The sequence below is a fragment of the Euphorbia lathyris genome, chromosome 5 (assembly GCF_963576675.1).
Source record: "Euphorbia lathyris chromosome 5, ddEupLath1.1, whole genome shotgun sequence".
In the NCBI taxonomy this organism is placed as follows: domain Eukaryota; kingdom Viridiplantae; phylum Streptophyta; class Magnoliopsida; order Malpighiales; family Euphorbiaceae; genus Euphorbia; species Euphorbia lathyris.
Genome location: NC_088914.1, coordinates 74,082,398 through 74,109,516, shown reverse-complemented (window position 1 = coordinate 74,109,516; position 27,119 = coordinate 74,082,398). Strand labels below are relative to the sequence as shown.

Here is a 27,119-nt window from a genome sequence, read left to right as displayed (position 1 = left end):
TAACAGACTAAATAAATTAGAAATTTGGATTAAAAAATTAGAATTTTGGATTTAGACAGACCTTAACAGACCAAAAAAATTGAAATTTTGGATTTAGGGCCAATTTTAAGGTGCTAATTCAGCACCTGATTATTATTTCTTGGAAACAGTGGATATGAACCATCACAACCTCAAATTTCATGATTGGAGGACTGAAACTACTCATGATTATAGTGGTTCCGACAGTTGGAGGAACAGGGACCCCTGTCTCCATCCCTAGGATTTGAATTTGATCCTTATTCCAATAAATATTATTATTACTAAATTTTTAATTTAATATTAATATTTAGGTGTCTTCTATGCTTACTTTGTTTTTTACAAAATAAGTTTTATTTTATTTTTTCTACCATTGTATGAGCTTACTTTGTAAAAGTTCATCACCATCCAACGGTAGAAAAAATAAAGTTAGGCTTATTTTGTTAAAAATAAAGTAAGCATAACCTAACCCTAATATCTTATTAAAAAAAATTATACATATATTTTTTTATTTATTTAAAAAGAATTAATAATTCTCCTCCTCCCTTAAAAAGGAGGAGAGTTGGGCAGTGGCTGAATAAGGGACTCTATTGTTGAGTAATCCCTAATGGTATTTTTTTTAACCAACGTGTATAAAACAGCCTTTTGGATGCAAATATTTTTTAACTCATACCATTTAAATAATTATTTTTTCAAAGAGTCCCAAATTAGAGTTTAATCATGGCTATCTTATTGTAAATTTTAATAATGTCGTGATTTTAATGTTAGAATCTCTTGTTGTTTGACCTTTTTTATTATATACCACTTCGCAAATACTCTTAAAAACACGTCCAGATTTCACATATACGGATTAAAATCATCAACTAAACCAAACATTAGTTTCGCATACGTCGCGAAAACATCGTTTCACGAAGTCGGACAGGAGGGAGACGGCCGTGCCGTAAAATTACAAACATATTGAGGGTATTTTGGGAAAGTCACACAAAAATAGTTTAGACATGTAGTAGGTTATGTAAATGGGTTAAATATATAAATGGGTTACCCAATTTTGTAATTTTCCCCCACCAAATACCAAATTCCACCTAAAGCAAAACGGATCTCTCCCTCTCTCTCTCTAGTTTCAAGATAAAGTTGAAGCTAATAAGCAATCTACTTTGCCATGGGTGATTAGTGAAGTTCTTTTTTCTGCAAAAAAAAAAAAAAGCCATTAACTTGACAGAAATCAAATAAACACAACCTCTTGTACTTCACTACTTCTGTAACTATGCATATTCAAATGCTATCTACCTCTGCTCCACTAGCGTTTCTATTCTGGCACAATGCTTCAACACACTTCGATTCAACTCTTGCAAAAATTGGGGATACGAAGTAGTTAATTCGGTACATTCTGAACCAAATTGTACAACCACAAAGCACTATACCAATACTCTACCAAGGATGCAGCAATCTTTCAATAGACAACACTCCACTTAAAAACAAATAGTATAAATCCTTCACAAAATTATGTTTTATCTTTTCTTTTTAACTTCTCTTCCCTTCTCAGCCACTTCCTCAAACGAGATTGTTTAATTGCGGACCGTAGCCTGCTTCCCAGTTAAAATTCCTCCCTGACAGTTACCACTTACCACAATACAAAGCTGTGGTTTTTCCTGCTTAAGTTCAGGACTTTTGTACAATGCATCAAATCATGCATTAAGAAACTAAGAATAGCCAAGAGCGGAATTACCTTCTACCAATACGCTTTCCTTTATCTCATGTATCATCTTCAATACTTGCCACATCGCAGGCCTTTGTTCGGGTGATGTCAAGCTACATACACTTGCAACTTCAGTGAGCATTCCTAGCTGGTTCTCATCTGCACCATCATCTTCCCTCACCGTTCGGACCCAGTCCAATATATCAGTGGGTGCCATGTATGGATGCTGTGATGGATGTTTGCCTGACAAAAGCTCGAGCAATAGTATGCCATATGCATACACATCAGATTTGGAAGTGGCTCTACGGCTAGACTTGCGAGTCTCAGGTGCTTTGCATGCTACGGAATCAGGATCTTCCACAGCAGAAGTGTCTGCAAGGACAGCAAGGCAGTAGTCTGTGATGCGGGCCTCAAAATCAGCTCCTAGAAGAACGTTTGAAGACTTTAGGTTGCCATGAACTAGTTTTGATGCTTGGTGGATGTAAGCAAGACCCTGAGCCACATCTTCTGCTATCTTTAAGCATGATGTCCAGTGAAGAGGCTTTGCTCTAGTTGATCTTGAACCTGTCAATCATTTTTTCAGCTATGAGGAAAAAAACAAATAAAAATTTTGATGGAAGTAGACAGTAAGCAAGGGATGAAGAACCTAGCATACACAAGAAGCTTTTTTTTTTTTTTTTTTTTTGATGTTTGCTTAAGTATTGGATGTTAGCATACACATGAAACATAAATTTTTGACATTGAATGGAATCCCATTATTGAAGAGATTCCTCAATCTACAGTGATAAACCCTTTGCATATGCTTAACATGCTAAGAGAATTCAAAAAATGAATACTGCTATAAAGCCATTTCATTATTTTTTTTTTACAATCAAACAGCTATCACAATGCCAGACACTTTATCTATACAAGCACATCAGCAGTGAAAATTGCAATGCAGGTTGCAACCTTCACAGACAAGCACCATTAACAATTGATTAAACATCTCCGAATCTCATAAACGGAGAAAGTCAAGAGAGTATAAGTACTACTAAATTATGTAATTTTGGAAGGGAAAAAAAGTTAAGATGCAATCATAGCGTTTATCAGGTTCTTTCATTTATCAGAAGTCAATATCTGATAATAAAAAATGAGTTTTAAAAAATCATTGCTAGCAGTATTACAGCAAATCATAAATCTAGTCTAAGGACCTGAGGACCGAATCAAAATTGCTAGAGATGCACATAATTGATACCACATAACCTAACTGCAAGAATCATATAAAATCGATTTCATAAAAAGATGAATTGGTGTTTGTGTCAAAGATTCATATAAGATCTATGGGCCTCAACTATCAGCTTAAGCTTTTAGTTCAATTGGCTCCATGACATGGTATTAGAGCCTCTTGGTGGGATTAAAAACACATGGTGGGATGGGCCTTACCTATCAGCTTGAACTTTTAGTTCAAATGTGTCATTTTTAGTTCAAATGGTTCCATGACACGACAGTGTTTCCTATCCTCATAAAAAAATTAACAGGAAATGAACAGGGATGAAATATGCTGCTTACCAAGCATGGCCAGTATGGTAGGCATTATCTGTTTATCCTAAATCACCTAGTCCTCGACCGCATAGATATTCTTTTTCTATTCCTGGTTAAATTCAAATGGAATTTCTCATGGAGCAGAAAAAGGTATCACGGAAGAACAGGTATTTGTCTACATCCTCAGATTTTATGAACGCAAGCAAAAATGTCACAGACTTCTGTACCAACACGCAACCCCAATACTAATATCATTCACATGTCATCTAGCCATAGCTCATAGATCTAGGTAAAAGTTACTTTAGGCAGAGTAAAAAACCTTGTGGATCCCAAATGGGGTTCCTTAAACAAAGTACACTTTCCAGCAATAATCATACTTCAATTATGAACCATTCACAAGGTAATACAGTCCAAGACTTGCAGAGTCACATAGAAAAAGGAAAACTTAGTTTTACACCAGTGACAATTGACATAACACTGCCAACCTAGAGCTTGTATTTTCACAAACCAATGAAAACAAGAAGCAAGTTTTTAATGGCTCCGCAAGGGAACTAAATTCATTTTCCACGGTAACCATGTTTCAAGATTTGTCCATAAGCATGACAATACCTGTCATGCCAGGACAAAATTCTCAACTGATTTCAGAATTGACTTGTGGTCAACACCGTGATTGTGGTTCCTTTATATCTTTGTAAATAATTGTTTAATCTTGAAAGCGATACCGTGATTGTTGGCATAGTTAAAAAAGAATTATTAAAGTTGGAAGTCCAAAAAGTTGCAACAGTTTTGCAGGACTAAACGCCACAAATTATGAAATGTCCAATGCTAAAACAACACCATAGGCTCAAACCAGCCTATCACACGGCATGAAAACACTTATTCAGATTAATTATATGCTAAGTGGGGTCCAGGTCCACCCCACACATGACATTGCTTCTACATAAATGTGGTTCACAAGTGACAATTATCTGTTCACTATATTTAATACATTACGGACACCGCTCCAATTAATTCTAAATTGAATTCTTGCCTCAAAAACTTGAATCCATAACTAAACTTGCAATGCACTGCACAGTAATTGAGGCAGAGCATTCATGTCTATAAAGCACACATTAACTCGAACCTTGCCAGCTTCTCTCAATATTCACAGGTTCACAGAAAATGTTGGACACCATAAATTTTAAAATTTCTTTCAAGAATCTATAAATGGAGATACAGTCCTGAATAGCAATTCACCAATAAGGAAAAGCAAATAATGTACGAAATTCACAAATTATACTTACCATGAATTAGATTGAAGAGGCTTCCATTGGGTTGATAATCGTATATAACCAGCCTCTCTCCTTTTGCTTGGAAGTATGCCATTATAGGAACCAAGTTCGGGTGGCGAAGGCCGCCGACTGCTTCCATATGCCAATCGAACGAATCAGTACTGGTTATAGCAGTCTTACTCGCATCAATCCTCTTCACCGTTAGTATGAGCTGATTATCGAGGACCGCCTTGTACGTAGTCCCTACTGTACCTCTCCCCAGCAACTCCGCCGATGCTCTCATTAGTTGCTCCAATGTGTACATCTGTATCTCCCCTCCACAAAACACCAAACTCCCACTCTTCCCTGCTCTTCTCGCTTGTTGAATCTCTATCTCTTTGGATTTCGCATTTACAACGGCCTCGCTGTATTCTCTAATATCTTGAATTTGAGTTGTCGAATTTGTATGAATTGAATTCATAGACTCCGGTGGAGCAACCGGCTGTTTATCCTCCGAATAATAAGTTTGATTTCTCTTCCTCTGTTTTTTTACCAAAATAAAAGAGATGCATACAAGAGACACAATTAGCAACGAGACACCAACAGCAAAACCGAAAATGGCAGTAGTTCTCTTGTGCTTTCGCGGGGATGGCGGAGACAAAAGCATTCCCTCGCCTTCTGCCTGCACACTCTGGCTAAGCGGCGCTGTTGACGAGTTGTCGTCAGTTGAGGATGGTGAATCAAAGAACGGAGAACGCACCCTGGAACATGCCTTATTGACAAGCTCGCCACAGAGATCAGGATTCAAAGAAAACGATGACGTATCAAACTTGGACAGAGTAGGCGTCAAAGGAATCGGTCCCGTGAGATTATTCCCTGAAACATTGAAAAATACCAGAAAAGACAGATTCAATGGCGGGAGAGTTCCATTGAACATGTTCCGCTCTAACCGAAGGGAGTTAAGCCGGTCGAGAACAGACAACTCAACCGGAATTGAACCGGTGAGATTATTATAAGAAAGATCAAGCACCATAAGCCTATGAAGGACCAAAACAGAAGGAGGAAAAGAGCCAGAGAAAGAATTACGCCCTAAGAAAAGCGATTTTAAGTTAAGCAGAGGAGAAAGATCAGGAATGGGACCAGAAAGCGAGTTGTTCTGCAGACTAAGGACACGGAGCTGGTCAAGGCGGGAAAGAGTAGAGGGAGCAAATGTACCACGGAGGCCGAAACCTTGAACGACGAAGCGAACTACACGACCCTGGGCGCACTTTACACCTCGCCATTGACAGTAATCGAAACGCTCGTTGAGGTTGTAGAAGAGCTTGTTATCGGAGTCGGCTTTGGACTTGAAAGAAAGCAAAGAAACGGCGTCTGGCGGGAGGAGATAGGTTGTCTCGTAAGCAAGAGTGGCGGCGAGAGGAAGAAGAAGAAGAGAAAGAAAGAAAGGGAGCATTGCATATTTTGAGGAAAGACTAGGAGAGTGGGAGTGGAAGTAGAAGTGGGAGTAGAGAAGTAGGCGTCGGCGTGCGGTTTTTTGGATTGAGAGGGAAAAATGCGCAGCAGCTGGCTTTCTCTCTTTCTAGTGGGAAGGAATCAGAAAGTCACGTGCAAGTGGACCGCCCAATATCCTCCAATGGAGCGCGTGACTATTTTTCTTTCTTCTTTAAGTTTTGTTTTAGGATATTTTTCAAAAGTTTTTAGCTTTTCATTTCACATACTGTATTTTGGTTATCTTTTATCAAAGGAATCTAATTTTATTTCTATTTTTTTTCAACAACAAATTTACGAAAAAATTTATCTGTGACAAATTTTATGTTTAGGTAAATGTAAAATTTGAAACAAACTAATTTATTTAACTCGTAGATTAATTGTCGTGTAGAACTCTTAAACAATCAATTATATCTAAAATATTTAATATATTGCAAACGTAGTTATAAACAAAGACCTACTAATAAATATTAAGTTTGTAACATATAAATCAAAATTATCAACATTGACAAAATAATACAACTAATTAAGATTAGTTTGAGTGGTTAAAAGTTTCAAATCGGTTAAATTAGATTTCGAATTCGAATTCTAATGTACGCGGAAAGTTTTAATTGGTAAAAAATTCAGATAAAGAGTGCATGACGAGTTTCGAATCGAAAAATTAGAGAAAACTATAAAAAAAAATACAAACATCTATTTTTAATTTTTTTTATCTAATTTTTTTTTTTTTTTATGAGAATGCTAATATTTCATTAAATCATAAAATTGCAATTACACGATGAAACCAGTAAGGAATAAAACCTTACACACATATAGGCTAAGCCTAATACATAGTCCACTAGGGCAAGAAAATGACTATTAAAAGCAAAAACATGACTATTAAAAGCAAAAAAAAAAAACCATTAAAGGTACATTAAATATAGACAACATTTGAAACATATATAGATCGTAACTCTAAATTCGCCGCAAAGCAACTGTAGTCCAATCTTCAGCATTTGAACCATTCTGAACCTTCAGATCTAAGTCCTTTCTTTTGCAACCACGTAGATCCAGTGATCTACGGATAAGATTTACCGTTTCTGTTCTTGCTAACACAGAAAAGGTTACCAAAACTGAGAATTTAACCAATAGGTGCAGTTCAACCGGATCCAGAAGCACGATGAAATATATATGATCCAACTAAAGAAACTGATACAAAACAAAAGGAAAATAAACACGAAAACGGAAAAAAGAAACGGTAGGAGGAGGAAGAAGGAAGACAAGCTTCCTCCTTCCTCCTCAACTAAACAACGGCAACAAGGAAGGGAGAGGGGGAGGGAAACCGGTGGTTTAGGAGAGCTGAGGGAAGAGAAGCAGAAAAAACGGAGAAAGGTGGTGGGAGGCGGTGGTTGTGGGTGCAGATCTAGAGAGAAGGGACACCTTCTCTCAATTTTGATTTATCTTTTTTACCTAAATGATATTAATAGTGTAGGAAGTATTTGCCATAGGTCAAGGGTTTTTCTATCATGTGCCCTGTAAAAGATTTTGCACACATTAAGCCTTTATTAGCCTTTCTATTTTCAAGATCCTACTTAATTAGTGGGATTAAAATGTTTAATTAAAGAATATATATTCTCTCTCAATTTGTTTGGAATTTTTTTGAAGCTCCATGACACGCATTATTTGTTTGACTGAAAGTCCCGCTTCTTTGTACAACAAAAGTTGTTGCTCATCATCTTTAGAAATAGTGCAATAGGAAGGTAAAAACGCACTTGCATAGGTGACAACAATTCATGGTTATGATTCGAACTATATTCGGTAACATGCCATTCTTCAGGAAAAATATCACAAGATTTTTTCAAAGTTATCCGCATGTGAGCTTTACAACCACACCTTGATGATGCTCGGTTTCGTTGCTCCTTAGAAGGTTCAACAAATTTCTTTTTTGGAAATCCTTCTCGATGACAAAAAAAATCCCGCCAAAATATTTTTCTATTCTTATTAAAAAAATCGGCCTTTTCGAATAGAAAATCCAGTCTCTTAGCAAAATTCTCATAAAATCTATATGTCTCTTCTTCACTAAGAAAACACTGACCAATAAACGGTTCAAAAAAAATTTCACTTGTTTTTCCATATTCACTGTCATTCAATATATCTACTTGTCTCTCCGTCTCGCATACGACATCATCCGGGGACTCATTCAAATCAATTAAGTTAATAAGATTAAACCTACCATACAAATTACGTGACTTATTAATTGTTAACAACAATTTGACAACTACTGCATCATTGCTACTCACAGTATAAAATAAAATAAAATGACATCCAAGATTCTCCAAATGCATATTCAAAACCAAAGGAATTACTATGTTTTTTGTTTATTTCTTGTTCGTTTGAAATGATTAATTGGGAAAAGCCTGTAAAAAATGATTTTTAAGAACAGGGGAGGAATTTGGATGTTAAAAAGAAAAAAGAAAAAGAGAAATTAAAAAAACATATGGAGAGAAAACAACACTATGTAAATAAGTAAAATAAACTAATAAACTATTATTACACTGTGTAAATAGTAATAGGTCACTCTATAAATCTATCCTCCATTTATATACATGAAGTTTTTTATTTTTTTCATCAGAATTAGTTAAAATTGATAAAAGAAACAACGATAAATAATACATCCAACAACGCAGAAAGTTTGAGAGATACGATAATCATGTAACGAGAAGTGAAGGAATATATACCTTTCATGTGAGTCTTTTTGTGCACTTGAAAAAATTATATCACCTTCCATTAATTTTCAGAAAATAAGAGATTCGTCTTCAAGAGTTCCCCAGAATTTCAGATAGAATAGCAAACAGATTGAACGAGAAGGAGAAACGTTAGGAGTTTGATAGTATTTTGGTAAGGAGAAAAGAGAGGAGAGAGAATATATATTCTTTAATTAAACATTTATTGATAATCCCACTAATTAAGTAGGATCTTGAAAATAGGAAGGCTAATAAAGGCTTAATGTGTACAAAATCGGGCACATGATAGAAAAACCCATAGGTCAAATATTCAATTTGGATTCAGATTACGTGGTGATGTATTATGGAAATTTTATTGTTTGGATCGTCAAATGCTTCCTCACAAACTTTGTGAGAATTTGCAAAATAGGAGAGTTGCACGTTGCATGTAGTCTATCTAGCGTAAACATTTATATTTAAGTTAGTATCACTCTTAAAAATGATAATAAAAATAATGAAAGGTTTTTAACATATTTAAAAAAAGATTCTTTTGAACTCTCTGTTGTTGCAGTTCTTATTAGAAGATTACAGGTGTTTCATTCTTATTGGCGTACCTTATTGTCTCAATGAGAGTCGTCTGCATGTAAAGGCTTTTTAGAATTTATGTTCACACTACCACTCCTTTTACATGTGACTAGTGAGCATCTCTAGGACCTCAATTTAACTCCATTGTTTGTACCCTCATACCCTTGCTCACGTAAGGCTCGGAGTTCCTCTTCTTGGCTCTATCAACCGAACCTTCAAAATTAGCAATGAAAACTTCTTCTTGGCCGCTTTATATCCCCTTTAGAACCCCCTTCTAGGTTTTTTGTAGGATGTCTGACTCTACTTTCAAATTTTTTTTAGATCCAGATCTACATGTAGGCTCCGAGTCAGATCTACACCCTCTCAAAAGTTATACTTTTGATTTCGTCTCATGCCTTTCAACATGTTATCTTCGTTGTTTTGTTTCACATTTTGCATCCAGTCTGCGCTTAGATCTTGAGCCATATTCACACCTCTTACCTGGCTCTCTTCCTTACTCTAATTTATGCTCGGGTTTTGATATACTTCTTAATTCTAAGCCAGATCCATGTCTCTACTGAACCTTGCTCCTTCTTTGAGTATGTGCTCCATGTTGGGTCTATACCTCATTCCAAGTCCATACCCTTCGCTAGACCCAAATCATGCATGTGGATAAAAATGGAGAAAATGGATAATATTTGAGCGGAAGGTTACTTGACGGTGGACCCATTAGAAAACTCTCATATGGATAATTCGAATATGAGTTCATTTATGAGTGTGTTTGAATTTAGTTTTTCAGTTGAGGCTCAGTTCCCGCGAACATGTATTATTGGGTTATTGCCTCCACAATGGTAACCGTCACCTCTGGTGCTGTCGAGATTATAATAAACAAATCCTCTCACCAAGTTAGGAGTATGATGTATCATCTTGCTCCCTTTGTTTTTACAACTATTACTTTTGAACCTTCTCTCACACCTCTCCACCATTCCTAAAAATAGAATCTATGAGGGTAGACCTACGACAAACATGTTTAAACTTGTTGAAGTTTGTATGTCCTCCAGCATATTGACAAATCCTAAAGAGAGATATGTTGGCACGCTTGATTGTGATACAAATCGAGCCATTATTATCGAGAAAATGCTCAGATATTCGGGTCACATCTCCGATTTCACCCTCCTAAATAACCACTCTATGGATTTTACAAATCTACCAATGAGACCCCTTTGTATGTAAAGGCTTATTGGGATTCATGTTAACACTATCACTCCTTTTAACCGTGGCTAGTGAGCATCCCTATAACCTCAATTTGGCTCCATTGTCTGTATCCTAGGCCCTTGCTCGCGTGAGGCTCAGACTTCCTCTTCTAGGCTCTATTGATTGGTCTTCAGAATCCAAAATGTAAACCTCTTCTTGATCACTTTATATCCTCTTTAGGACCACCTTTCAAGTTCTTTGTAGGACATCGTGACTAAGACCTCTCTTTGAGGTTCGGCATGTGTTTTTCCAATGTTATCATGTTAGTTATTATGTTTAATCTAATTACCAACTATATAAGCATAGCTAACAACCTAAATAAAATAAAACTAATAATAATATAGTTAGAAAGTCAAAAGTTTTCATCCCTCTGTTTACTCTCCCCCCTTTAGTCTCAAACCATTGCTTTTAATTCATGGACCATCGCCTTTCCTTTCGAACCAATTCAATGTACGAGTCATGTGACTGCTAATACATGATCATGGTCCCCATTCTTTCGCTGCAATATTCTCAACGGATATCTTCATTAGATGAGGTAACTCGATAACATTTTTATATTCAGATTTATATATATTATAATTCCTTTATTGGTATCAATGCCACAAATCACATGCTGTGTCGGAATTAATCAATGATTTAATCTAATAAACATGTTTTTAGGATGTGTAAAAATTATATATATGTTAGATTTAATTTTCTATGTATGAAAATGTGTTTTGAGTAGGGGTGTAAACGAGATTTGGTTGTTCGTAAACTATTCGAGCTCAGCTCGATGAAAGCTCGATAAGCTCGGCTCGACTCGAGTTCAAGATCGGCTCGAGCACTAACGAGCTGAGTCCAAGCTTTTTCAGGTTCGGTTCGAAAGCTCGCGAGTAGACTCGATTATTTTTAATTACTATATATATTTCATTATATATATATATATATTTAATATATATTTCATTGGTTATTATTAGTTTTCATCACAATTCACAACTCAAATAAGATTGAACCCATAAAAAAAATGACACAAAAAAAGCTTAGATATTTGAGCCTTTAACTAGACAATTAGGTTTTGATAAAGAATAAAATACATTACAAACTTTAATATATATGTCATTGTTTTAGAATTTTTCTCCGAGCTCGTGTTTTCCGATCACAAGTACCATATACTGTTATGGAATCTCGACAATAAACATGATTGTTTTTCTTTATAAATATTTTAAACTCATATGGAGTATGTTATAAGACTTTTTCTGTTTTTTACGATACTTATTCTATACATGTATGATGAATTTGGTTAAACCTCCTTAGAAGCTCGATAAGAGCTCGGCTCGGTTAAAGCTCGATCAGACTCGGTCAAAGCTCGTCAAAGCTTGATTCGAGAAAGCTCGACTCGAGATATTAACGAGTCAATACCGAACCTACCTAGGGTTCGGCTCGATTACACCCCTAGTTTTGAGTGTGTTTTGGTGGGGAAAACATATTTGTTTAAAAAAATACATTGTGCTTGTGATTATGAGTGTTATGTTTTGGGTTCCTTCGAATTTTAGTCTGGTAGAGGCTATGTGTATCACAACTAGTGCTGTAAATGAACAGAGCCGCTCATGAGCAGCTCGGTGATCGGTTCGATAAAAGCTCGGCTCGACTCGGCTTGATTTGTAAACGAGCCGCTCGTGAACACGATTTACTGGCTCGGTTCGTAAACGAGCCAAGCTTGAACAGGCCAAAGCTCGGCTCGAAAGCTCGCGAGCAGGCTCGATTAGAACATTTATGAACAAATTTTAGTTTTGCACAAAACTATATAGTTTTGTGTTAGTTCACAAATATCTAAACTTAATATTATTTCATTTGCTATTAGATGAGTTCGTTCACAAATATAATAAATGAGTAATAGACTGACTATTTGTAAACATCTTGTTTATTTATTCACGAACTTTGTTTGTGAGCTTGTTTATGTACACAATTAAAGAGTTATTTGCAAGCAAACTTCACAAATATAATTAACAATTACTCACAAACAATTCATAGTTAGATAATTTTCTTAATGAACCAAGTCCAAAAGAGGATTTTGGGCTCGAAACAAGCTCGAAGCTCGGCTCAAGCTCGTTGAGCAAGCCAAAGCTCGGCTCGGACTCGACTCGTTAATTTTATAACAAGCTCAGCTCAGGTTTGAGCTCGTTAATTTTATAGCGAACCAAGCTTGAACAGGCCAAAGCTCGGTTCGGCTTGGCTCGATTACAACCCTAATCACAACCGGATATTATGTTGGAGAAAAAGACCACAACAATGTGACTAGAGACCCAAAAAAAAAAAAAAAAAAAAAAACCTCCACCAAATTCTTTTCCAGAGTTAGCAAAGGACCGGCTACTGATAAGTTAAAAACCTTCTCTCTTTTGCTTTCTAATCTTTGATTAATTCATTATACATTTTTTCTTAATACGAGTCAAGTGTAGATTTACCTCTAATTTAACTTGTATTTGACTGACTCAAATATTATCATTTCGACGGATCGTTTATAACTGTATTATTAACACAATAAATATTTTAGATATAATTGAAGTTTAAAAGATAGATATGATAATTAAATAACGAGTTAGATAACAATACAACAGTCTATTTAAATTTTATGGTTCCAAAAACGTTAGGGGGCAAAATTGCACCTTATTTCTAGAATTTGTGTAATCAATTTGATCAAATAATTGTACTTGAAAAGAGGTTTAAGTGTACGTCAAGGCTAAATTCCATTGATTATGAATAACTAATCTCAATCAATGTTTTTTGAGTTTATTTTTTCTTTAATTTGAAACTTGACAGCAATTATTTTCAGTTGATTAAAAGCTATTCCAACTAACTTTTGACATTATATGTGTTGGATTTATTTTCTAGCTTCACTTATGCTTTCTTCTCAGTACTATCTTTCCTATTTGAAAAAACTTTAGACATAATAAAATATAGGGAAAAGTATAAAAATAAACCTTGTGGTTACACCCATTTTCGAACAACACCCATGTGGTTTAAAAGTTTGCAAAGTGGTACCATGTACTTCATTCCGTTAGCAAACACATACCAAATTGACTAACGGTGTTAAAAGTTAAAGGAAAAAGAGTTAATTTGGTACTTATATTTATTTATTTTTATAAATTGCCCTCTTATTATCTAATTATCACAAACAAACCCCAAAATAAAAAATAAAAATCAAATATACCATCTTCTCCATTTCTCTTTAATTTCTTTTTTTTTTCATCTTTCTCTCTCCTCTATCTTAATTTCTCTCTCTAAAATTCAATATGTTGATCAATAATCTATGATTTTCTGATTAAAAGAAAAACGCGGTAGTTCCCAAATCACGTTCGGTTGAAGGTTTTCGAATCGTGACCATTAAAACTAACAGACCGTAAAGCAGTCCTCAAAAATTCAGCACGAAAACTAATTGATTTCATTAAATCAGCATCCAATCGAGTATTTAAATCATCAAATGAGCATGGTAATGCTACCCCCATCTAATTGGATCAGAAAACTGGCAAAAATGGTGTCTTCCTTTATATGAATCGTTGATAGCTGTTCAGACAAAAAGAGAAACAGCATTAATTCAAAGTAGAAATGCAACAAATGTTAATTCATAGAGGAAAGGTTGAATGGTAGAGAAAAGAGAAGATCAATTCAGCATTATTGTTTTTTTATTTTCTAAATTCTGAGGTTCCGCATGTTTGTAGCCAACAATTACCAGAACAAGAGGCTACAGGAATCAGAAATCAACCCAACCTTCTAAAAGGGGAAAATATATATAAAAAGAACTCCTAACAGTTTTTCATTAAAAAAAAAAATGCACATAGTAAGATCCTTGAAGATCGGATTCATACAATAAACATGAAGTTGGACTAAGAAAAAAAAATGGAGCATCAGAATAGAATTCTCAAACGAAAAACATAGAGCAATTTCTATTTGTTTATATATACCTCTTGCAAGATTTGATAATAAACAAAAGCCACTGTATAGGCGAGATGCAGGCTGTTCGGTCTGTTAGTTTTAATGGTTACAATTCGAAACCTTCAAGTTTGATTTGGGAATTACCGCGTTTTTCTTTTAATCAGAAAATCATAGATTATTGATCAACACATTGAATTTTAGAGAGAGAAATTAAGAGAGAGGAGAGAAAATAAAGAAAAAAAAAAAGAAATTAAAGAGATATGGAGAATATGGTATATTTGATATTTATTTTTTATTTTGGGGTTTGTTTGTGATAATTAGATAATAAGAGGACAATTTATAAAAATAAATAAGTATAAGGATCAAATTAACTCTTTTTCCTTTGACTTTTAACACCGTTAGTCAATTTGGTATGTGTTTGTTAACGGAATGAAGCACATGGTATCACTTTGCAAACTTTTAAACCACATGGGTGTTGTTCGAAAATGGGTGTAACCACAAGGTTTATTTTTGTACTTTTCCCTAAAATATATATGTAGCATATTTGAGAATAATGAAATTGTTTGATAAATTTTAAAAACTAATCATATACCTGCACATCATGCTGGTAAATTAAATTCTTTTAGCTGTTTAAAGTTTAATAAGTTAAATAATAGTAATAATTATTACTCCCTCCATTCCATTATATAGGTCATTCTAGCAAATTAGTTTTTTCTCTGAATATAAGTCATTCTAGGATTCCAATGCTTATTGACCAATAGTGACATGAGAGAGAATTATTTTTTATATTGGTACATGTGTTTTTTAATATTCCAATGCTTATTACCCAATAGTGACATGAGAGAGAATTTTTTTTAGTTAACCAATATATTTCTTAATTTGTGTGAAATACCCTAGAATGACTTATATAATGGAATGGAGGGAGTAATAACTTAAGGTGGTAAAAAAAAAAGCAACACTTCATAGCATAGCATAGCAGTGATGAAAATAAATTATCACAAACCGTACACATTTTTTTAATATTTTTTTTAAGGAAAAGTACAAAAATAAATATCGTGGTTACATCTGTTTTCGATAGGCATCATTGTATTTTAAAAATTTACAAACCGGTACATTGGGATTCATTCCGTTAGCAAACACATGTTAAATTGACTAACGGTGTTAAAAGTCAAAGGGAAAATAGTTAATTATGTCTTTATATTTATTTATTTTATAACCCCTTATTATCTAATTATCACAAACAAATCCTAAAATAAAAAATAAAAATCAATTACACCATCTTCTCCATCTCTCTTTAATTTCTTATTTTTTTCTTCTTTCTCTCTCTTCTCTCTCATCTTTGTTAATTTTTCTCTCTCTAAAATCAATTGAACATAAGATTGTTTTCTTATTTTATGTTTTATTACGTTTTTTTAGCCACTAATTAACTTTTTTTGGTCATTCATGTGAAGTTTGAAGATTTTTGTGCTTATAAAGCTGCTTCATTTTGCCCAAAGTGAAAATCGTAAACATATTTACTTTTTTATATGTTCAATGTTGATTTTCACTAAAACACCTAAATTTTCATAGTTTTTGTGTGTTGAGTGTAAAAAAATTAAAATTTCTAAGCTTAAAAGAAGTAGAAATATTTAATGTTTTATAAATCCAACATTAATTTCTTCAAAATTACATTTGGAAAAAAAAAACTTTAAAAAAGTTGTAGGGAAAAAATCAAGGGGAAAGTTCAAATAAAACCCATGTGGTTTCACTAATTTTCAGATAAAGGACTGTGATTTACTTTTTGTCAAAACGAGGACTGAGGTTTCGCACTTTTAATAATGATATTAAAACTATCTTTAACGACCTGAAAATGAAAATTTTCAAGAATTAAAGTTGTTCAATGTCATATTTTCTATGGAACTACATTTTCGATTTTAGAAAATCATCTTTTTTGGAACTTTCTCTCTCTAAACATTAACTTTCTCTCTCTTTACCAAACATCATCTAAATAATCTCGAAATAAAAAAGTTGAAGAATTAAAGCTGCTTAGAATATTAGTACTTCTTAAAATATGTCATTTTTGAAGTTGTTAAGGGTGATTTTAATAGAATGGACTTTGCTAAAGTTGAAAACCTCAATCATCGTTTAATAGAATCGACCATATGCTCTTTAGAACTCGATCGGTGCATATTTCTTGTAATGTACTTACTTACACAATTGAATTTGTTTCTGAAAAACCGATTGAGAACCTCCTCATCCGAAACCACACCACGGGATGGAGGTAAATTAGTAGATATGTTTTGAACAACTCCTACCACGGAAGATTGAGAAATTTCATTGTGTTTTAGTAAATTCATGAAAAATATCAGAAAAGTTTGGAAATTGGTAGACCCTTCAAAATTGTTCATATTATGGAATTTGGTAACAACTAGCAAATTGTTGGGTTATTCAAGATAGTAATCATGTTACCTCTAAGAAAGGCAATGTATCTTTTCTAAAAAGCATGTGCCATTAATTTCTTTAAATGTCTTTTTGTTCATTTTATGTTCAATCACAGAAAGTGAAATTCATGAAGAATTTATTGACCCTAAAACAGGGCTTGTAGGGTCTTCTTTTTTTTATTTAAAGAAAAGTATATGATATTGTAATACCACATTGAAAATGGCTTTATTATCAAAATTTGACCCAAAAAACAAAATGTGGTATCTAAGTGAAAATGATGGTCTAATGCCACTAATTTGATAGTCTTTGGGCCTATTTATCAATTCACATTTTTTGGGCCATATCTTGTCTTTTTATGGACCTTTAGATATCTTTTCTTATTACATTCAAAATTCAATCAAAATATGTTTTTCTCCTTCTTATAAAAAGAAAAAAAAAAGTAGGTTACACTCATAACCATTGAATTTTATTAAATTTTCATAACATTAAATTTTATTCAAAATGACTATTAATGATATTAAAATGAAAATGTTCGAGAATTAAAGTTCTTTAGAATCACATAGTACATTTTTTTATTTTTTAAAATCACAAAATTTTTGTAGCTTTCTTTCTCTAAATAGTCACTTTCTCTCTCCTAAACAAACAATGCTTAAATAATCTCAAAACGAAAAAGTTGAATTAAAATTGCTTAGAATAGCATCAAATCTTGAAATTTCTATTTTGAAGTAATCAACGGTCATTTTGAGGTGTAATTGAAGTTTATTGGTTATAATGTTAGAAAGCGTAAAGTTGAATGACTTTTATATTATATTTTAAAAATTTAATGAGCATAATGTTAGTTGAGGTAAAGTTCAGTGACCATGAGTGTAATTTACCTAAAAATGAAAGGGAAAGTTAAAAAAAAAAGTAATTTCGCGATTTGATAGTTTAAATAGTGGCTTACTAAACCCAGCCCCATATTCACACTTCCAGCCCCGAAAAAAGACCTAACCGCCCTTTGAACAAAAACTGAAAATTTGAATCCCTCCCAAACTCTCTCAAACTCATTTTCATCCGAATCAAAGACAACACGTTTGATGGAAGACAATCCGTTATCACCGAGAGTAGACGGGAGTGATGCTACGTCCGAATTCGAGGTATTGTTCCGATTTAACTTCCTTGCATTTCTGTAATTTGGATTGGAAAAAAAAATCTAGTTCGGCACTCGGGCGTGTGAGCATCACGCCCCACCACATGGTGGGGCGTATGAGTATCACGCCCCACCAATGTGGTGGGGCGTGATACTCATACGCCCCACCATGTGGTGGGGCGTGATGTCCATACGCCCCACCATGAGGTGGGGCGTGATACTCATACGCCCCACCATGTGGTGGGGCGTGATGCTCACATGCCCGAGCATATTTGTGGCTGTTTTTCGGGTTTAGACACCGAAACGCTATAGAAATGTCACGTTTTGGAATGTAATGTTCGTTATTAATCATTTACAGGAGGTTTCGTGGGAAGAATTTGACGGAAACGGCATAGATTACAGCTCGTAGTTTTTTCCCAAACAAACATTTCAAACATATCATGAAGCTGTTAACTGGGCAAAACAGACGGCAATTGGGATCGGGTTTGAGTTAACCACAACGTCGCACAAGACGGGGCGCAAGTCAAAGTGGATATTGGTTAAATGTGCTCGTGGTGTTAAGAATTATAAAAGGAAAAAGGATGTGGATATGGATGTTATACTACGGAAGAATACAAAAACAAAGTACTGTGGTTGCAAATTCCAGATAAAGGTTATGGAAATCGGCGAATTGGGCGGTTGGGTGGTGAATGGGATTCCTGGAGATAGAGGACAGCACTGTCATCAGTTGGCTGTATATCGTCAGGGCTACAGACAGATGAGCGGACTAAGCCCGACTTCCAAAAAACTTGTTCGTGAAATGAGTTCAGCTCAAGCTAAGCCTTGTGCTATTTTTGCTGCAATCAAAGAAAAACATCCGGAGGATTGCCCGACACAAACACATATCTATAACTACAGGGAGAAAATCAGGACTGAGAGCTTTGAGGGTCGGGATGTAATCGGTCAGTTTTATCGGCTTGCTATAGATAAGGACTATATACATTGGACGCAAGCGGTGCCGGGCAGCAATGTCGTGACTCACTTATTTATGGCACATCCAACATCGATCACACTGTTCCGATCTTATTACTTGTTTGTTGGTATGGATTTAACATATAAAACAAATAAGTATAAGATGCCATTCTTTGAAATCATTGGAATGACGCCTTCTAACAAAAACTTCTTGATCGCCTATGCAACCATGAAGGATGAAACCGATGGTAGTTACATGTGGGTGTTACAAAAATTGAAGCTTTTGCTCCAACCTGATGTGCATCCGACAGTCATTGCTACAGACCGGGAGTTAGGACTGATGCGGCCGGTTCGTGAGGTATTTCCTCATTCTCATCATTTATTGTGCACATGGCATATTAATAAAGATGTGGAGGATAGAGTTGGCAGGTTGAGTGGAATGAAGAATTTTGGTGAAATTTTTAAAAATTCCAAATAGAAACGTATAATTGAAGCCCCGACAGAAGCTGAATATGAGGCGACAGTGGTAGACATGAAGAATACTACTGGCAACTGGCCTGGTGTGATTCAGTACGTGGAGACCACGTGGCTAGTGCATAAAGAGAAGTTTTATCGAGCATGGACGAACAAGGTGTTTCACTTAGGAAACACCACAACCTGTCGAGTGGAGAGTTCACATGCACAGTTGAAACAGTGGTTGAATTCATCTACTGGTGCACTTGATACAGTGTGGGCGAAGGTGCACAAGGACATTGAGGCTCAGATCGAGGCGATCAAGTAAGAAATTTATTCTGTTATTTGCTTTAATCTTTTAAAATTTAATACATTAGTTTTGTAATCCGTCATTGTATATAATCAGATACTCACTCGAGGACTCGAGAAGAAGATCTGCGGTGAATCACTGTGGAGAACCTTTCACGTATCTCGACTTACACGTTTCACATTACTGCTTGGCTGTACTAAATGATGAGCTCAAGCGTATGCACGGATTGAGTATGGATGTGGTAACTGAATGCGGATGCGTGTTGCCCATGACTCATGGCATTCCGTGTGCATGTGAGCTTAAAACATATATTGACACAAATGAATCGGTCCGTGTTGACCGCATCCATCCTTTTTGGAGATCTCTTGCGTTTGAAGGGTTGGGTGACATACCAGTTACTGCTCCAGTATATGCTAACGGGTCTGAGGATCACCGATTTTTTCAATCTCTTGTGGAAAAGGTTGAAAAATTAGATCCTTCAATGGTGCGTAGCATATTGATGTACATTCATGATCAGATAAACCCGGAACAAAGTGGCTTTAAAGAACCTGAGGTCAAAGACACTGTTAGGGGTAGACCAAAGGGAAATTCATCAACAAAACGAAATCCAAGTGCATGGGAGTACAATCAGTCACCATGAGGTCGAGCACGGTCCTCAGGTTCGAGGAGTAGTCGTAGTCGAGGCCGTTCTTCATCCTCATCTGTGCATAACAGCCAGATGCCGGGTATATTTTTTTTCATTTATATATATGTTGAAGTTAAAGTAAATATATTTTTATTGATAAATTTCATATATTAATATTTTCAGTCGGATTTGATGAGGATATCGCCAGTTACCACCATTTACATCGGGTTCAAGGTCTCATCGTACCATTTATTACTGGATTCCATGATGTTGTAGCAGATGGTAACTGTGGATTTCGTGTTTTAGCCGATGCCATCATTTTTAACCAAGAGGAGTGGAAGCTGATGAGAGTGCTCATAGAGAATGAGATGCGGGCAAACCGTGATCTATATGTGCCAGTGTACGGGAACGGATTTGATGCTGACCTCACACGTATTAAATGGGCAGTGTTTGTCCCTTGTAAGGTTGCAAGTATAGTTCCAAGGGGGGGTTAGGAACTATTTAAACTTTTTCGCAATTAGGGCAGACTTCTTTTTCTAAGGAAAAAAGGTTTTAACAGCGACGCTGAGTAAACAGCAAGATACCGGCTTAGTCAACTGGTGACTAGGTCAGTTTCTTAGCTTGAGTCAGGAGATAGCACTTAGAGTCTATTCCTGAGCTCAGACGTTTAACGCGCACAACTCAACTTGACCTCTTTACTTGGTCAGTTTTTGGTTATTTCAAGCAATCAATATAAATAAGGAGTTAAAGGTAAGAAATAATTTACTCAGCAGATTTATCCAGGTTCGGATTCTTCTAAGCCTACGTCCTGTCCCCGGAACACGTTCCGAGATTTCGAATCCTCTACTGAGCTCTTTAAAGGTAGAGCCTCAAACCTTTTACAATCTTAGCAACTGAGTATAACAAGAGTACCTTCCTCTATACCTCTACTCAATCCTAATCTCTCGCTGAGTACTATAACCGAGTACTCAGTCTCTCCTTTTTATCTTCTAGAAATGATAAGTGTTTGTCCTATACAAAGATTTGCTAAGACACTTTAGACGATTGAAATAATCACTCTAGACTTTTACACAGATATAAGAATTGTAGTGTAAGATTTGCTTTGCTTCTTTGCTTGCAGAACTTGTGTAGAAATTTGGTCAGCGTAATGGCTTGATCAAGTTCTGTGTAGAATGAAGCTTCTGATGGCACTATTTATAGAGACGTCTGGGCATCGGTCATTTCGAATTTCGAAATAACCGTTGGAGGGAAACGGCTACCTGTCGTTGTCATCCTGACTTGCTCAGAGCTCTCGGCCAATCAGAATTATGTATCTTCTATCCTCGGTCAGCTCAGCAGATTGTCTCTCCTTTTATGGTAAAGTCAACTGGACAGCATACTGTGTCGTCTGAACTTTACCCAAAGTAGAAATACTTTGTCTAGAAGTTTTCATTAGCCAGTTGCTGTCTTGTACGCTTTGTCGAGACTACTCAGCAGCTTCATCTTGAAGTTGTTCCCGAAGGTCTTCTAGATCCTTCTCTTGCTGAGTTGCGTTTTGTCCAAAACGGCAACGTTTTGACAAACGCGGGCCGAGTTGTACTGAGTTGTTTGACTTGGGCTTTAACACTTGTATTGGGCTTGGGCCTTTTAATTCTTGTGTCTTATAAACAATTTAACTCAACATTGAACAAACACATTAGTAGAATAAATCAAAGCATTTAAACTTAGTGTGTTTAGAATATGTATTTCAATTATACTTAAACAATTTTGTCAAATCAAAATTATGTAGAAAGGTGTTTCAACAAACTCCCCCATTTTGATGTTGGCAAAACTATTCAGCGAAGAACTCAGTATTGAGCTCCCTCATGATAGTTGACCTATTTCAACTTAGCAAACTCCCCCGTAAGGGTTGAGCCACTGACTTAGTTTTACTCTAAACATTTAAAGGTTTAATTCGAGTAAGTCTAAGGTCAGTTTTTTAGATATAGGTCAGCTTATTAAACATATTCTATTTACTCAGTATTAAGCGGAAGGTATAATCATACAGAGTGCGCTGAGTAATTTGTTGTTCAATGAATTCTTAACAGACAATGTTTTATAAGCACATAAGTCAATGTCAAACATGTTATCAGCATTTGATTCAGTCAATAAGATTTATAAGTATAAAACATAGCTGATTTAATTGAAGATACATAATGACTCAGTACACAGTAACATATATTAACATATATCATAACTCAGGAATAGGAATAAAAGATGCAAATATGATATATTGATAGTAGTCAGTGGTTACACAACAAAACTTATAGATAAGGCATATAGATTACATCTGACTTAGTCTATACTGAGCTAGCCTATCTATTTCTTTTTCTTGTGTTGAGACTGACTTCGCTCATGCTGAGCTCTAGCTGTTTGTTCTTTCTCCCCCGTTTTGTCAGCATCAGGAGGAGGAAGTCTGAAAGCATCAGTTAAGATAGCGCGAGTCAGTTCTTTAGACAGCTCTTTAAGTTTCTCAGCGCTTTCGTTGACACCGTCAAAGATTGCAACTCCATCAGCTGATACCTCTTCGAGTACATTGAGTTCAGCAGCACTGAGCATGTTTACGCTAAACGCTTGAGCTTTGCCTTGCCAGATGAGAGCTTCAGTAAGACCAGCAAAGATTTGGTGAAAGGTCTTTAAAAGGGTTGTGTCGTAATACTGACGTTGAATATTGTTATGACGAATGTGGTTGAAGGTTTGTTGCATGATAGACTGCATCTCATTCCGTTTCATTGCGTCAGTATCCATCTCTTGCTTATTCAGATTAAGCAAGCGAATAGCCTCACCAATTTGCTCTACTGAGCACTGATTGTAAGAAACCATTTGCTCGTTGGTCTTGAGTTGCTCAGTGTGAAGCTGAGCAAAGAGCATCTTGACTTCAGATGAAGTGGCATGGTCGGGGTTCACAGCTGACAAGTTCTGGATCTGTTGTTGTAAGGAGGTCAAGTACTGCACGGTTGTCAGCTGGATCTCAGCCAGTTTGGCGATTGAATCCTGCTTAGCTTGCTGTGCTTGGAAGGTAATGATTACATTCAGCAATTCCTTGAGTCCCTTAACCTCGTTGAGAAGTTGAGTGACCTGGGAAAGCTGAGTATTCTCAAAAGTTGAAGACCCAGTAGCAGGAGGAGTGGACTATTGAAGGTCTCTGATCAATGCTTGCACTGAGTCAATGATCTTTTTGCCGGACTCAGTGACATTCAAATAGCTTTGAGAGCCTTCAGGGACATCAGTGTGACCGGAAGGAAGAGGAGTGAAAGGAGTGACCAGGTCAGTGACTGGAATAGCATTTTCAATCTGCACTTGAGTTTTAGGTATAGTTGATTGATCGGCAGAGAGTTGAGTTGGAGAAGTGGTAATTTGAATACTGTCTGTGCTGACGGGGGCGGAAGTGGTTGGAGTCAGCACCATGCTTGAAGAAATAGCATGCACAGTAATCGGCTCAACCTGACTGGTTGAGGTGGCGAAAGCATTTTGGTCGGCATGTTCCTGTTGAGAAGAAACAGAGGCTTGCTTTTCTAAGGACGATGAAGTAGTAGAGGGTTGTTGGCATTTGAAAAATGTCAGCTTGACTGTAGAGGGGTCCTTAGTTGTCTTTGAGATGACAAAGTCAGGAAGAGTTGGTGGTGGCACAAAATCTTCACTGACAGGCTTCTCACTTGCCTTAACCAACTTTCTTCTTCTACGAGGTGGAGTGACAGTTTGACTAGGATCTCCTGAGTGAGAAGGAGAAGATTCGTGTTGCTCATCATGAGGCTGGTCAGCTTGTTCTTGGACTGGATCAACATTGTGTTGATCAAGTACTTGCTCATCTCCAGCAGCAAACCCAACATTGGCCTGCTCAGTCTCATGTTCACTGGCTGATTCTTCAGAGTCCTCAGCGTCATCTTGACCGCTGGCCTCTTCTTCTTCTTCGGTACTGTCACCATCAAGTTCTTCCTCAACCTGGGAGATGAAATGATCATCCAGTTGTACCTCATGTTCTTCGGACTCGGCTATTGTACCTTGACACTGGGTGAAGTGAGAGTCACCCGGTACAACAAAGTCTGTAAGTATGGCGTTGAAGGGAGTCAGTGTAGAAGGCTTCTGCTTTTCCTGAGGTTGCTCAGCAGTTTCCTCAGTTCCAGGCTCACCTTGCCTGCTTCGTTTCTCAGCTGACTTACCAGCTGACTTCTGTCTTTTTGCTGGAGACTCAACATTCTTGGAAGGAGTCTCAGCAGTTTTTCTTTTGCGGGAAGCTGGGGCCTTAGTCCTTCGCCCTTTCTTTGGCTCAGCAGTTCCCTCAGCTTGTCCAGCAGCAGCAGCAGCAGCAGCTTTACCTTTCTTCAAAGGCTGTCCAAATTTTAATGCTCTCAGCGAGGCAGCTGTTATCTCAGTTTAGCTACAGAAGGTTCAACTGGTAAGTCATCCGAAGAGCAAGACATGCCTTTTGTAATTAAGATCCCTTTCCCTAGTCGTTTAGCCAAATCAAAGAAAGAAAAAGAGGAGAAAGAAGTGGAGATTGGAGAAGATGGGCAGGAAGTAATGCAACAGTTGGCAGCTCTAAAATCAGAACTTGAGTGTTCTAATGCTAAAACAATTTCACACACCGCTCAACATCTTTTAGCTTTCGTTTTGCAGGAACCAAAATCAGAACACAAAGCCTTATGGGCAATTGAGCAATGTAGCATGAATATTGATGAAGCAGGAAAACTCAGGAAGCTGAAAGTACAAGAGCTTGAGGAACTAAGGAATGAAGTTGTGGAAATTCAATGTTTGGAGAACGGGAAACTGCAGAAAGTAAATGGTCATCCGTCTCACGCCATTTTATGAGAATATCCCGATTGAAAATGGTGAAGTTATAAAGATACAAGTTCCTGGAGACTAGCCTGAAGCTCGATTCCGTCTAGCCAAAGACGTTAACTAGCGGCGCTAATGGGAGGCAACCCAGTGTTGGTCCTGCCCAGGACTAGCATCTGTCATTTATATTCAGCAGTGATGGTCCTGCCCAGGACCAGCATCTGTCATTTATATTCAGTCTTTGTTTTTATTTATTTATTTATTTATTCAATTCATATGGAATAACCAATTTTGTCATCATCTTCTACAATTAAGTTGTGGTTCTGGATTCTGATTTGCAGGTGTGTAGGGAAGAAAAGAATGGAGAAATAAGCTTAAATGAGTGAAATAAGAGAAGTTAAAAAGAGGGTTAAAAACAATTTTTGGTTTTAATTCCTCTGTCTTTACCCTTGTTTTTAATTACCCTCTTTTTACCCTTAATTCTTTTTTTTACTCTCACCACTGTATTTCCAAAATCAAAACCCTATCCCCATCTCTTTCAAGTCGCACAACCACCGAAAATCACGGCCGTCTTTTTCATATCGCAACTAGTGATGGCTGCGACTTCAACAGACACAGCAAACCCAACACATGAACCACCAAACAAAGGACAGTAAGCATAATCTTTTCTTCTCTATTTATTCATTTTTCTCATGTTTGCTGCCCTTTGCCCCTAATTTTTGTGAATTCCGCATTGGGGACAATGTGAGGAGAAAAGTGGGGGAGGGATCTTTGATATTGAAGTGTTTGACTTGTGATTCCATGATTAATTGGCTGATTGTGATGGTTAATTTGTTCTAGCTTCGGATTGTTTTGGAAATTTTATGCTTGGGATTAAATTTAATGCTGCTGAAATTTCCTTATTTTACTGCTGCAAATTTTTGGGTTTAATTTCATGGAATATGTGCTAAATTAGTGTGAGGTGTCCACCTCAAGCGAAAAAAAACCCAGAAAATATGCTCGAGTCTAGTGTGGGGTGTTCACCCTTTGTTTTGTTCCTAAAAATAACAATGCTAGCTCTCAGTTTTGCACTTGGTTGAAAATAGGTTGCCAACTCAGTATTGAAACCCCTAAATTTTGTTTTGAATAATGCTGTCGATTTCAAAAGGTTGGGATTGCACAATTGTCTTGAGCATGCATATGAACCATTTGATTAATTTCCCATTACATGACAGACGTTTTGAATGAAACAACACCAATTTACCCCAATTTTTGGAAAGTTTTTGAGCCTAAATGTAAGAACAAAAACATTACACTTTGTTCTATTCTTTCTGAGTGTTATCCAATTCTAGTTTGGAATTCTAGAACTTGCCATGTTATGCATTTCGAGACCACACTGGTGTATTCAAGCATTAAAAATGATAAGGGCAGTAGGTTTCTTTTCTTAGCCATTTCAAATAAAATTCGAACCCTTAGTCTTGCTCAAGACTAACAAAAATAACAGTACCAGCCCTTAGTTAGCCACATTTGAGCCTTTTTCCCATTTTTGACACACCTTTGTTCGAGTCCCTTGGCCAGGGACGTTCTAGCCATCAGAATTTGTATATTCTTTCATTTATTTCTATGTTTAGTTGTTGCTTTGAGCAATGTCCATATTCAAAAACCACAGGTTCGTTAAAGTATAAGGATTCAATTGAATAGTCCTTTAATTATATGTGGTTATGCTTCAAAAAGTGTCTAAATGGACATTAGCATGAAAAGCAGTAGATGGACATTAGCATGAAAAGCAGTAGTTTTCTTATTCTAGCTTGAAGTATTATCTTTAGTAAAAAAAAAAAAGAGAAAAAAAAAGCCTCAAAGAAAAAAAAAAGAGAAAAAGAAAAACATCAGAGACAGAAAAAAAAAGAAAAAAAAGAGCAAAAAGAACAAAACAAATTTTTGTTTAGTTTGTTCATTTCGGTTTGTTTATAGTTGATTAAGTCCGTCTCATTCATTCATTCTGAAGTTTGAGAATTGTAAGTAATTTGTACATAATTGTGTTTTGGTTTTCATTTTTGG

At 36.1% G+C, this 27,119-nt stretch overlaps 1 protein-coding gene across 1 annotated transcript; it reads right to left on the bottom strand.

Annotated features, from left to right (window-relative positions):
* Positions 1–1,302: 1,302 nt before the first annotated feature.
* LOC136229391 (probable inactive receptor kinase At5g67200) lies at positions 1,303–6,125 on the bottom strand. Its single transcript, XM_066018148.1, has 2 exons — positions 4,516–6,125; positions 1,303–2,275 (listed from the first exon to the last, which is right to left on the bottom strand). Exons 1-2 carry the CDS (start codon positions 5,933–5,935, stop codon positions 1,716–1,718), a joined length of 1,980 nt encoding a protein of 659 aa, XP_065874220.1. The 5' UTR covers positions 5,936–6,125; the 3' UTR covers positions 1,303–1,715.
* Between the last annotated feature and the right edge of the window lie 20,994 nt (positions 6,126–27,119).